We start from the raw sequence: 13,654 nt of genomic DNA, 5'->3' as shown, positions 1-13,654 counted from the left end.
AGGTGGAGGGATTATATCTCCAACCTGGCCTGGGAACGCCGATCCCCAGTCGGAGCTGGTTAATGTTGCTCGGGAAAGGGAAGTTTGGGGTCCCCTGCTGGAGCTGCTCCCCCCGCGACCCGACACCGGATAAGCGGACGAAGATGGATGGATGGATGGAACTATAGATGCATTCATTTGTACATATTATTTTAATGTTGGAGCAAGTAAAGGTGGGCCTAATTAAACTTTTTGTAACTACTTTGTATACTACTGGGTAGCTTCATATTAAATAGTTATAGTTAATTAGTTGATTATATTTTGATAGTTAAGGTGAGGGTTAGGGGCTAGGAAAAGCATTATGTCGGTCAGGTCCTTACAAGTACAGTTAAGTAAGTAAATAAGTAAAATCATAAGGTGGAAGTGAAATGCCACTTATATCTTTATTACTGATTTTAAAAAACTGAATTATTTTACTGCTGTACCCTTTGATACAAGTAAAAGTACTGTTACTTCAGAATAATATGACTCAAGTAAAAGTAAAAAGTAGTCATCCAAATAATTACTTGAGTAAGAGTAAAAAAGTACTTGGTGAAAAAACTACTCAAGTACTTTTTAACAAAAGCATTCAATCAGACAGACAAAAATACAAAATAATCATCTTTAGGCAAATTATAGTTCATCCAACTACGTTTGGTTGGTGAAACACAGTCACGTGGTAGAACCTTTAGCGGAAGTCTCTCTCTCTTTCAAAATAAAACATTAAAATGAGGCGTACGCAGGGGTGATGAAAACCATGTCGCGTAGAATACCAAAGAGGTAAAAAGAAAAGTAACGAGCTCATTGTAGCCTAATGTAGCGGAGTAAGAGTGCAGTTTCTTCTTCACAAATCTACTCAAGTAAAAGTAAAAAATATAGTAATTTAAAACTACTCCTAGAAGTATACTTTTTTCAAAAACTTACTCAAGTAAATGTAACGGAGTAAATGTAACTCGTTACTACCCACCTCTGGTCACAGCCACACCATCAGCAAGTTTGAGACAGGACGGTTGAGGATTTTAAAATTAATGCGCTGTTGATATCTTCTGTAACAGACGCAGTGGTGGAATCTACGCATCTCAATTCTCCGGCGGCAGCCATCTGTTGTAAACAAATTCAACCCAAGCGCTCTTTCGTGACGTGGTTGATTCTGTTACTGTTGATCATCTGTCCGACAATTTGATTGGTCCGAACAGATCTTGTTCGAGCATAATTGCTCCTCAACGGATCAAGTCCAGACCGAACTTCCCGACCTCGAATGTTGTGGGCGGGGCTAAGTTCGGCTGGCATCCAGGCTAGCATTTTCCCCCAGCCACCTCCACTCCTCACTCAGATAACATGAGACACACACACATCATCCTCTTTGCAGGAGAACATTGATTTTACAGAGGGCCTTTTGAAATATACTAATCATGATTTTTCATGCACTTTTTGAATATATGGACTTTACTGGTTGTCTGTTGTTGAGCTTTGTAGTGTTACTCCTGACACATGTTGTCAGAAACTGGAGGCCACACAGCTTTCCACCTGGACCCTGGGCTGTGCCTTTTCTTGGAAATGTCTTCACAGGAGTTGATTTCAAAACATTGGAAAAGGTGAGATAACCCGTACCGCTTTATTTTAGATTACTTAGGCCGGTTACACACTGCCTGCGTGGCGTGAGTTTGGCGTTTGTGTTGCTTGTCAGTTGTAAGTGCTACTGAAGTGGAGATTTCTGGCTCAGAGTCTGAGAAAAACCCATTTTGAGAAAACGGCCTTTGAAGATATATGGATTGTAAAATATCAGACATTTTACAATACATTACAGGTGAATAGGGTAAAAAAAAAATGATATCAACATAAAACGTCCCCTGAAACTTTCTGGTTAATTACTTAAATTTACTTACATTAAGACATACTGTATATTTTTGTATTACAAGTTTTCTGAAATGATGGGTTTAAATATGTGAATGAGGCCTTATCTAATGCTAACTTTTAGTGAATTTAGGAAAGATTTGAAGGTGTAAATAGAAAATGTGTGGTAAAATAAACACCTAGTGTGCATTTTGGATGTTGTTTTAGTCTAAGAGAAGACATGCTTCAGAAGCTAAATAGCCCAAAAACTAAAAATTTAACACAGGAACAGTGGGCACAAGATTAAATTAACAGTATTATATAAGCACCCAAGTTTAACCTTTTGCAGTGGTTGCAGGGGGCTGTTAAACTTTAACTTTATAGTTATAGTTATTTTCCATGAAGTGTTGTTGAAATTGTCTACTCTTTTTAAGCATTTCACCTGAAAGAAAAAAATGCCTTCAATTCAATATATAGTTCATATATAGAAGGAATACAAAAGTCTTTGTGAAACATTCCCTCTTATTTGTTTTGAAATGCAGCTTTCTCAGGAGTACGGTCCAGTGTTCAGCCTGAGGAAAGGCAGTGAAAGGGTGGTGTTTGTTTCAGGATACAAGATGGTCAAAGAGGCTCTTGTTAACCAGCTAGACAGCTTTCCTGATCGACCTATTGTCCCTCTCTTCCATGTTGTCTTCAATGGGCTTGGTGAGTATACGTAACAAATGAGTGAAAAATAGAAGCCATAGAAATAGAAAGAGAGTAAAACGGACATTCCCATTCAAATCATGATAGCTGGAGGGTCATGATACATTTTTACATGTATGTATATTGCAAAAGAGCTGTGACTGTGTGTTTTGCAGACAACCAAAACAAGCAGTGGAGTAGTATGAAGCATGGAGAGCCAGAGTAAATTACTTTAACTAGTGTATTATTAAAGCATGGCTAAAGCATGGCTAGCCACCTTTCCACTAGTTAGCTATAGCTAGCTAAACAGCAAGCGGCAGCGCTGGGGTCCCTCCGCCTCCCCGCCACTTCAGAGAAGGACAAGCTATCTAGCTAATTTGTCTCGGAAATTGACACTCCCTCTTCTCCTGGCAAAGTAGTCTGCAACACACTTCACGGCCCCACAGTGCCAAGTTTGCCGCTATAGCCGCTGGCCACTCCCCCTCTCACACTGCATGCAAACACTGACTGAGCACCTGTTTGTGTCGTGACTCACTCTACACCAGGGGTCTCAAACTCGCGGCCTCCCCACACTGTTTTTTTTTTTTTTTGTAAGTTCTCGTTCTGTCCCCCATGTGACATGAAAAAATGCCGCCCCGGGCAGCTGCCCGGTTCGCCCGTGCCAAAAACCACCACTTCTTACAACAATCGGCATTTTCTTTTTTACTCATCAACTGACCACGACCAAGGGGGTAAGCTTCGCTTCAGAACGCGAACCTCCGATGGCGCAATTTTGTTGCTACAAAGCGATCACCTCTTGTTAGCATTACACTGACCGCCATTTTTTTTTATGTCACTTGACTGCGAATAACTTTACATCTGAAGCGTTTAAAGACTCTATTTGTCCATTGTTTATTTCTAAAGAAACACGACAATGTATAAAAGGCTCCATTACCTTGTACCTCACGTTATAGCTCCGTAGCAGACGTTTTTGTAAAAATAAGCTAACGATTGTGTCATAACCAAGTGACTTACTGTTGCACAGTAGAGGAATTACTGTATAGTACAGGAGAAGCTCGCAGGCAGTTTCGACTTACATTAGCTGTTTAGGTTTAATTACTAATGTTAACTAGCATGTTAGTTAGCAATAATTAGCCTGTGCTTATGTTATCTCCTTACATATACCTACGCTCTCCGTCTCTGTAAGATTGGAAATGATGGAGATTTCTCTTGTCACATCTACCAGAAGACTTACAACTTTCAGACACGTTGCTCACGTCACATTTACGTTGTCTCTGTCAGTTGGAGGCTGCGCAGTAAAGCAAGAGATCACCGGAAAAGTGCTTCTAATAGCCTTCACTGGTCTCCGTCCAGAGCAACGGGGTCTATTGGTCCATTATATACTGTCTATGACCACAACAAACAGAAAATGTCTTTTCTGTTTGTTTTTTTATTTAACCTTTATTTAACCAGGTAGGCCGTTGAGAACAGGTTCTCATTTACAACGGCGACCTGGCTGAGAGAAGCGTAAGCGTACAAGACAACATATAAAGTTTCACAATCAACATAGTGCAAGAGAACAAAAAACAATGGGCCTCATTCACCAACCGTTCTTACGAAGAAATGTGTTCTTAAACCCTTCTTACGAACTTTTTACCAAGATTCTGGCATTCACTAATGTTTTCTTAACTTGGATTTGTTCTTAGCTAAGAACAAAATCTACGAACACTGAAAAGCACTCTTACGCACATTTGAGTGAAGAAAATTTGCTCCAAATGATTGCTTACTGCATTTTATTTAATTCTACAGTCGTTTACAATAATAGTATTGTACTGTAATGTATTTCTGATCATTTGTTGAAAAAGAAATCATATTATGCAAAAAAAACACTAACACTGCAATTTATATCAGCAATTAAACTGAATAAATCCTGCGTTATTTGGTGATTGATTGCTATTTATAGGGCCAAAATGCAGTGGTAGAATGTAACAAAGTACAAATTCGTCCTACTTAAGTACATTTTTCACGTATCTGTACTTTACTTAAGTAGACTCAATAGTGCATAGCCTACTTTTGACTTTTACTTTGTTACATTTTGCAGCAATTATCTATACTTTCTACTCCACTACATTTCTACAATGTTCCGTTACATTTTCTGATCAGTTTTTTCCCCCCCGCCAAAACGTCTTCCTGACCGTCACACGTTTGTCTCACCAGTAAAGTTTGGTTGCCGTAGATACTGTATATATGGGGCACCGCCGATCCAAGCCGGCTCCGGTGCTGCAGAGCCCGGGCGCAGCGCCGCTGACCCTCGGTAATACAGCCTTCGGTAAAAGTGAAAATGAAAACGTTTGTTTTTATTTTTCCCGTTTTTAAATCAAAGTTGTCATATCTATTTCTCTCCACAGCGTTGTTTACTCCTCCGTCAGGCTGCGTAACACGCGTTCATATCTTATTTATTTGGCTGGACTCTTCACATCTCCCCATTTGCGCTGCTTCACACACTTTATTTGCTTACTTGCATGGTTCTTCTAACATGGTTTATTCTAACAACACATTTCCGTTTTATGCTGGTTAGGATAGGACATTTAAAAAAAAAGCCAGGCCTTGTTTGTGGTAGTGGACACCTTCTACTTTTACTAAAGTAAATATGTCTCTGGTTATTTGTACTTTTATTTAAGTACTGAGATTTAGTACTTCCTCCACCGCAGCTCCGACAAGTGTCTTGTCCTTATATGGGAATTTGCGGGGCGTTTTTTTATGCTAATTAGGAACAACTGGCACGCGCTTTCAGTTACAAAGACGTGGGATTCATCAATCCTAAGAACACAAGTGCGAACAAATCTGCTGTTTAAGAACACGTCATGAATCCGACGTAGACTTTTCTTAGGAACCTTCTTAAGAACATATTTAAGAGAAAACTTAGGAAGATATTGGTGAATGAGGCCCAATGTTATTTTCAATGTATGTGCTCAGAAATGATCAACTTTTAACACTGCGTGTTTGCTTTGTTAATAATTTTATATTACATTCCCACAGGTTTATTTTTGAGCAATGGTTACCTGTGGAAGAATCAGAGGAAGTTTGCCAACACTCACCTGCGTTACTTTGAGGGCCAGAGGTCACTGGAAAAATACATTCAAGAGGAAAACAACTTCCTCTGTGAAGCCTTTAAAGAGGAACAAGGCAAGTAGAGATTCATCTGTTATTTCACTTGACTGATTTTACATCCTAATGTGATATCATTTCTTGAATTGAATTTAACTTACGGTATTCCCAGGAAGACCATTCAACCCCCACTACATCATAAAAAATGGAGTGAGTAACATCATCTCGTCTGTGCTCTTCGGACATCGCTTTGAATACAGTGATCAAAGCTTTCGGAAGTTTCTAGAGTTGGACAACGAGATCTTTGTGCTCTCTGGCTCTGCTCAGACTCAGGTAATTCCTGATCTTACTCAACTACCATGTTGTGATCAAACAACAAACTGTGCTGTTGGTCTATAGCTGATCTGAGTTTGTCCTATTGACAGCTGTATGATGCCTTCCCGGGCTTAATGAAGTACCTGCCTGGACCTCACCAGACTGTACATGCCAACTATAAGGAGATCATGAGTTTCCTGAAAAAGGAAGTAGAGCAGCACCAGGAGGAGTGGAACCCTGATGACCCTCGTGATTATATTGATGCATACCTGTCAGAAATGAAGAAGGTAAGATATTTCCACATTGTTAGTAAAGCTCACCGGAATCCTGGCAAAGGATAGCTTTACAATTGTTCACATTTGTCTTGGAACAATCGGCAGGTTCCCATATGAACAAGTTTTTGGCATTGACTGCATAAAATAGGGACATAGTAGTCTACATGACGTCACCTGGCGAATGAAGCCTACAATCTACACTCGCCTCCTGTTATGGCAGCTAACCTGTCATTCAAAGTAGAATGCGCTTTATTATGCAGAACTTTAAGCCTGAATTTATATTAAATGGTTAAAACAAATTCCCCCTGTACAGTAAAAATAGTAAAAAAATAAATTAAAAAAACTTGGTTTTTGCTTGCTGTAATCATTCCTTATGTTTATACAAGCAATGGACAGATCTTTTTCTATTCCTACGTAAGTGATGGAGGATGAAATGCACAATCCACAGCACAATGTATGATGTCATTGATAGAAAAAAGAGGATCCCCATGCTGGCTTCAACATTGAATCCATGCTCGTAGGCATCGTCGAAATGCTGGAGGCTGGTACAGAAACTCCTTCCACCACTTTACGCTGGGCCCTCGTATACATGATGCACTACCCAGAAATACAGGGTTAGTAATTTATTAATCACAATGGGCACATGAGTATTCTCATGAAGATTATAGATGGTTTTGTGCTATTTCAAGTGTATAATGTCCAATGAATCTGCTTCCTAACTCAGAAAAAGTCCAGGCAGAGATAGACAGAGTAATCGGACAGTCTCGTCAGCCCACCATGGCCGACAGACCCAACATGCCTTACACTGACGCCGTCATCCATGAGATTCAAAGGATTGGAGCTAGTGTTCCCCTGGGGTTCCCCAAAATGGGCAGGAAAGATGCTACACTTGGAGGATACTTAATACCCAAAGTAAGGACTATTTACCAGACTCACCCAGCTTTGACAAGCTGTAATTTGTAAATGATTTATACACAGCTGATATCAACCCTTTATGCCTATTTTTCCAGGGCACAGCTGTATTTACAATCCTTGCATCTGTGCTGTTTGACAAGAATGAGTGGGTGACCCCAGGTATCTTCAATCCGGAGCATTTCTTGGATTCAGAGGGCCAGTTCCGCAAAAGAGACGCCTTCTTACCGTTTTCAGCAGGTTTGCTCAATACTCCTCCTCTTTCAGTGATACAATTTAGCTGACAGGAATTGCTGCCACCAACATACAGTAATTCATGAGAGTATAGATGTAGACTGGTAACCTAAAGCTGCTGTCAACCGTTTCCCCACAGGTAAACGTATGTGTTTAGGGGAGCACGTGGCCAGAATGGAGCTGTTTCTTTTCTTTACATCTCTCTTCCAACGCTTCACCTTCTCTCCTGTTCCTGGAGAAATGCCCAGCTTGGAAGGAGTAATGGGCGTGACCCATTCCCCTCAGGAGTTCAGGGTGCTAGCTATGCCTCGCTGATTTGCTCCCACCTTTTGTCATCCCTGCATTACAGTAGCACAAAGCATCAAATACCTCTTAGACAACAATATCCAAGATTACATATCTGACTCGCATGCAAGTATTTTGCATAAAATATAAACACTCCCCAGCCAAAAAAATGTATATAAAAAATAAAGAAGAGATTTGCAGTCATCCAAGTCAGAGGTTAAACAAAACCAAAAAAACATCTACTGTTCTACAATATACTTGTACTGATACAATATTGATCGATCTATCTATCTATCTATCTATCTATGGCCTGACAAGCTTTTATTTACTGGATCTCAGATAACTTGATGACATGGTCATTAAAGCCTCCAAACACCCACACAGGTGATTCCAGTTATTCTGGCTGATTAGACCTCTGCTCAGTTTGAAGGTGGGTTGGAGCTTTAATAAGAATTAATAAGGTCATTAGGAATGATAAGGCTGTCATTTGTCCTGTCCATGGGCGTCAGTTTGGTTTGAAATGTGCTGGGGACAGAGACACTGTGACGGCCCTATCCACCGCCAGCATTTAAAGTGGGGTAATGGGTTTGATTTTTACAAATAACCTAACATATTTTCTTTAGATATGTTTATTCTTTTCACAAATTATGCTAACATTTCCAATCTGAGTGCACGCATTTTGGTTAATACTAGTATTCATTTGATTGGAATTGTTAGTTATTTATACCTGTCTTTGGTTTCTCCACATGCTGCTGCTGCTGAGCCATCTGCCAAAGGGAGAGCTGGAGTTTTTAACTGTCCTTTATACTCCACCACAGGAAGTTGAAGGAACCAACTCTTGGCAGTGGGCAGGGGGGACTCTGAACTACAAAATACTTAACAACACAGCAGCATGTGGATAATTTGTTTGGGTTAGATTAATATTGGGTTTTGGGTAGTGTTTGTATGGGCTGAAATATGTGCCACCAGAAACTGAATTTGAATCATTTATATTTGAATTTGAATTGCTAAACTTGAATAATTGCATTGAAAAACTGAATTTGAATCACATAATTTGAAATTGTATTGTTTAATTTGAATCATTGTATTGAAAAACTGAATCTGAATAGTATAATTTGAAACTGAATTTATTCAAGTCCAATCAAATTTGATCCTCACTGAAAATTCAACTCTCTATACAGGGTTAGTAATTTATTAATCACAATGGGCACATGAGTATTCTCATGAAGATTATAGGTGGTTTTGTGCTATTTCAAGTGTATATATATCTATATATCTTCACATTCAGTTCTCACAATTCCGATTCAGATTCAAATTACTGTGACAGACATCTGGGTATTTGAAGGATGAAGGAAGGGCAATCGAGCGCAGATCGATAGGTCGAGGTCAGTGGCCCAGATACACAGGACTCCTCTTCGGCCAATCAGCACCTACGTTTTGGAGCACAGTACCCGCCATGAAACGAGGAAGAAGTGCTTGCCTCCCCTTGACCCAGAGACTCATAGATAATATAATCTACCTGTTCACAATGTAATGCCTAGGTTTATTAGTTCCACTCAAGTAAACTTAAAATGAACTATTGCTACTTACCTTAGCTTAGCCTAGGCTACTGCATGCAAAATAGTGTGACTATCCATTTGAAAATACATATTAATTAATTTAAACATTTTAATTGTATTGGTTTACTTTGTACATCAGCAAGCCTGCAATACAATGTGATGTGAGAGCCAGTCCCCTGAGTTTATACAATTGTTTCCACATTAAAACGCAAAATAGTAAATTATTATTTGAGTTTATTTTTAATCAACTCTAATATCTGATAGTTTGTCTCCTTCTTTAGAGCGTTTATATAAATATTAAAGTTAGTTTTGTTTGTGATTTAAAAGTGTAGCTTTATCATCATGTGCAGTAACAAACAAAACAAAGAGACTAATTAATGTGTTAATACAAAGAATATTTATTATAATCAGTTCACAGATCTGAGTCCAAACAGAAACTTCACCCTTCTGAACTAAGAGGTTCTGCTTCAAAGTGAGGTTTAAACAGACTGAAATGTCCAGGCTCACCCTTCCACTATTTATTCATTTATTTCTGCATATAGTTATTTATTTAACGAGACTTAAAGTCATGTTTAGTGGTCCACAGTCCGAGTCCCGCCAGACTCCCTTTAGGAAACCTGTGATTTAAACTTCAGCAGGCTGTGACTTCCACTCCGCTGAGTCCTGGTTCTAGTTCTCCCGGGCTTCCCTTCCCTCCAGCGGGCCCAGCAGTACGGCCTTGTCCTTCAGCTGTGTGGTGTCAAATTTGGCTCCCAGGAAGCGGGCAGCGAGCTCCAGATCCTGCAGCTGCAGACGGACTCTGCTGCCCCGCTTTAGCGTCTCTCCGTCCACCGGCAAACGCAGTGGAACTTCCAGCCAAAATCTACGTACAGGTCGTCCTGGACTACGTGGAAGATCCTGCCGATTACCACTCTGTCTTTGGCCAGTCCCATATGGATCAGCGGGGACCAGCGCAGTTCAATTTCAAATTATACTATTCAGATTCAGTTTTTCAATGCAATGATTCAAATTAAACAATACTATTTCAAATTATGTCAAATTCAGTTTCTGGTGGCACATATTTCAGCCCATATGTTTGTTTCTTTAGTAATTTCTTATGGTTGGTTGTGGGGTCCAATTTGGGTCTTGGTAATTGTAGTAGGTTAAGTGTTCTTCCCTTTCTGTTGGGGGTAGGCTAGTCTTGGGGTATATATACCCCTCTCTCCAGTCTCTCTATAGGACGGGTTTTGTTATGTTAAAAGGTACCTGGTAGTATTGTTATGTTGACCTCAGTTTTGTTAAAGACACACTTCTAAGTATTTTTGTTTGAAACTTTAATGGATATAGCTGGCAAAAATAAAGCCTACTTTTCTGAACAACAACCGTGTGTCCTTGCATGCTTGGTCCTTGACAGACACATTCGGAAGTGCATTTTCAGAAGTGCTCGGTAAAATGACGCATTCATTTTTTTTTTCTTTCGCACAGCTTTTCTGATGACATCTGATGAAAAAAAAAAGTTTATTCATTAGCATTATTGCCATACTGTTTAGTCCAAAAACATCCAAACCACCGTACGAAAACATAGCGTACCAGACACAAGCTTTTATTTTGAAAAGTCGAAGCTCGCGGACAGCACCAGCCGGGAGGGCATGAGACGGGAGTTCTCCATTATTTGTGAAATTGTGCAAATGACAGCCTTTTCTAGGCATTTGAGAAGGAATGAGTATGAGAAATGGAGTTTTGGATAATGTTCAGCTTTGGCAGCTTTACCTATTATATGCTAAAATATACAATGACTGAGGAAGCCTAGTGACGAGTCCATAGCAACCAGTGTGATTTGTTGAATTGTCTCAAAGTTTTATTGTTTTATTTCATGTAAATACTAGTTTACTAGATGAGAAACTTAGTATTTGAAGTAATGTAATAATGCAGGAAGTGTGCATTTAGTTTCCATGCTTATTGTGTTTCCACAACAATGTTAGTGAGTAAATCTACTGAAATGGCCACCATAACAGAGGAGTGTGATGCGTAAGATGAGAATGCAGATGTTTAGTCACGTATGTCATTGCGGTAAAAAAAATAATTTGCATCTGTACGTCTTTGCCAAGCGCAAACCAGTACAGAAGGCATCAATAAAATGTTGGGGAAGGTCATCAGCTTTTTTACATATCATAATGAAGAGTCCCTAAGCTTTGTCACGTGTTTTTTAGGCTACAACATTTTTGTTACATACAGCAAACATCTCCTCACTATCTGCTAGCTGCCTGTCCCCTGAACACACTTTAAAAAACTGCGGTCTCTGTAGACAGCCCAGGCTCCACAAACGGCAACAAAAACAAACTGTGCCAACCTGCAGCACAAAACATAACAAACAGTGTTCCAGCCAATAACCGGCAAGAAGGAGTTGGTTGGGTCATGAACGCGCATTATGGAGGTAGCCTATGTGCTAACGCTGTTGCGTTGATGACACAACCAACTCCTTCTTGTAGCTTAGAGCACCTTTAAGTTTTCAAAAAGCATTAGACAGGCAGTGTTGTGAACAGAAAAGCGTGTAGCCAGCGCAGCAGCATAACGGCTGTATCTGTGCCTGCCCTTTGGGGATAGAGATTTTTGTGGATTTGTTGGCATCTGTCGCTAACTAATTATATGTTTTATGAACTTTACTTTTTTTAACTAAATTGAGCTAGAGGTTTTCAAAAAAAGTGATGGGTACAAAATGAATCTGATAGGTACGCATGCCCATCGTCCCCACCGAAATCAACGCCTATGGTCCTGTCCTAACAGGTTTAACAAAACTAACAGGACTAGCAGGAGACTCAGGAAGATGTCAATCAGTCAGTCTATACACACCCCCACAGTCCTGGGAAGACGTCGAACCATGAAAACACCTGTGTGGACGTTCATGGCCTTTAACATTCATAAAGTGTTGATCCATTAAGTGTTGCATAAGCATAGATCATTTATTAGTATGGAGCAACAGGAAATCATAATATATACTCATGTATCCATCGGAACATGATGTCATGTAATAGCTCCACATTAGTTAAGCATGTTTTTCATGTTAGCCTCTTTGATTTTGTTACTAGTAAATCAAAAATGTATTCTGTTGCATATATAGTACATAACCATGTAACTTCATCTAAAGGCATGCCTTGGTCATTTTTGTAGATTTTTAACAAAATAAAAAGCAAAAGTTAAGTAATTTTAAAATCTGTATTAACCTTCAGGCTGATTCAAGACTCCTCAGCTTTGTGTCGGGGTCCTGCATGACCCTGGGGTTCTAAAGGGATAATTTAGAGCGAGCACATTTTGCGAGATTTGCCAAAATAGCAGAATATAGAGAAAGTGATTGACCATCACTTATTCAATCAAGCTGTGCAAAGACAATGTTTTATTCTGTTCTTAAATCAATAAATGGTTTTGGTTGTGTTACAGAGTTGTCCATTCACATATATATTCAGGGTTTCGTTTGAAAGGCAAACACAGCTAAAAGGTAATGGCAGTGAGCTTTAAAGGGGTGATAGAATGCAAAACTGATTTTACCTTGTCATAGTTGAATAACGACAGTTCGGTAGGTAAATAGGACATACATAGAAGCTCAAAATCCCATTGACACCCCTTTACTATGAAAATCTCATATTTTGAAACTGCCGCTGAAAACGGGCAAATCTCAAAAAAGCTGGAAGTTGACGTCAGCATCCAAGGACCTGTACCTTTGTCACGCCCATGGATGTATTAAGAGAATGGTCACGCCCCAACATTTACATAGGCTACACAACTGACCTGAGATCAGGTAGTCTTCTGAATCTAGGTCGCGCATATCTCTGCTATTCCATTACAAAATTCACTTCTGAAACTTTTTTATGCGAGAAATCAACTATGTAAAACTCAATTATGGGCCGTTTCACGAAAATTGATAGCTAATTGCAAATTTTGTCCGACTGTGTGTCAGAGTTCGGCGCCCTGGGTTGCTACATCGCCGCCCTGCCTGTCCTCCTTCACAGACCCTGGCCTGCTGTGAGCTTGATTGAGCTCCATCACGGCTGGCAGCCCGCGGTGCTCAATACCCGCGCACTAGCCTACTCCTAACGAGACCTGTAAAATTTACAAAAATGCATTAAATTGAAATCCAAAATCGGACAAGTGTTAGCTAAGCTTTGTAAGACCTTGGGGAACCTGTAATATACATGCCGTGACGAAATTCAAACTGTAAATATACTAGTTATGCCGAAAGTGTAGCTAGCTAGCCGCGATTGTTTCCCATTGTATTGAATGAGACACATAGCTAGCTAGCTGCTCCTCCTAACAAGACCCCTGACGTTCACAAAAATGCCTTACATTGAAATCTGACACAACGTTTAGCTCTATAAGACCTTGGGGTAGATGTTATATAAGTCGCGTGACGAAATTCAAACTGTGAATATACTATAGTTTTGCCGAAAGTGTAGCTAGGTAGCCGCGATATTTCCCCAT

At 39.8% G+C, this 13,654-nt stretch overlaps 1 protein-coding gene across 1 annotated transcript; it reads left to right on the top strand.

The window, feature by feature from the left end:
* Positions 1–1,379: 1,379 nt before the first annotated feature.
* Positions 1,380–7,673, top strand: LOC114561301 (cytochrome P450 2J2). The gene is made up of 9 exons (XM_028587239.1): positions 1,380–1,613; positions 2,394–2,556; positions 5,554–5,704; positions 5,799–5,955; positions 6,048–6,224; positions 6,685–6,826; positions 6,937–7,124; positions 7,223–7,364; positions 7,498–7,673. Exons 1-9 carry the CDS (start codon positions 1,431–1,433, stop codon positions 7,671–7,673), a joined length of 1,479 nt encoding a protein of 492 aa, XP_028443040.1. The 5' UTR covers positions 1,380–1,430.
* The last annotated feature ends 5,981 nt before the right edge of the window (positions 7,674–13,654 follow it).

This window comes from Perca flavescens, chromosome 9 (assembly GCF_004354835.1).
Source record: "Perca flavescens isolate YP-PL-M2 chromosome 9, PFLA_1.0, whole genome shotgun sequence".
Lineage (NCBI taxonomy): Eukaryota > Metazoa > Chordata > Actinopteri > Perciformes > Percidae > Perca > Perca flavescens.
The sequence above is the reverse complement of the archived record's forward strand: the minus strand, read 5'-3'. Positions and strand labels throughout refer to the sequence as shown.

Bases quoted from the DNA above. Each gene is read 5' to 3' on its own strand.
- LOC114561301 (XM_028587239.1), top strand. From the start codon at position 1,431: ATGATTTTTCATGCACTTTTTGAATATATGGACTTTACTGGTTGTCTG. The intron at 1,614-2,393 runs GTGAGATAACCC...TTTGAAATGCAG, and splicing joins ATTTCAAAACATTGGAAAAG to CTTTCTCAGGAGTACGGTCC. The intron at 6,225-6,684 runs GTAAGATATTTC...TGTCATTGATAG, and splicing joins ACCTGTCAGAAATGAAGAAG to AAAAAAGAGGATCCCCATGC.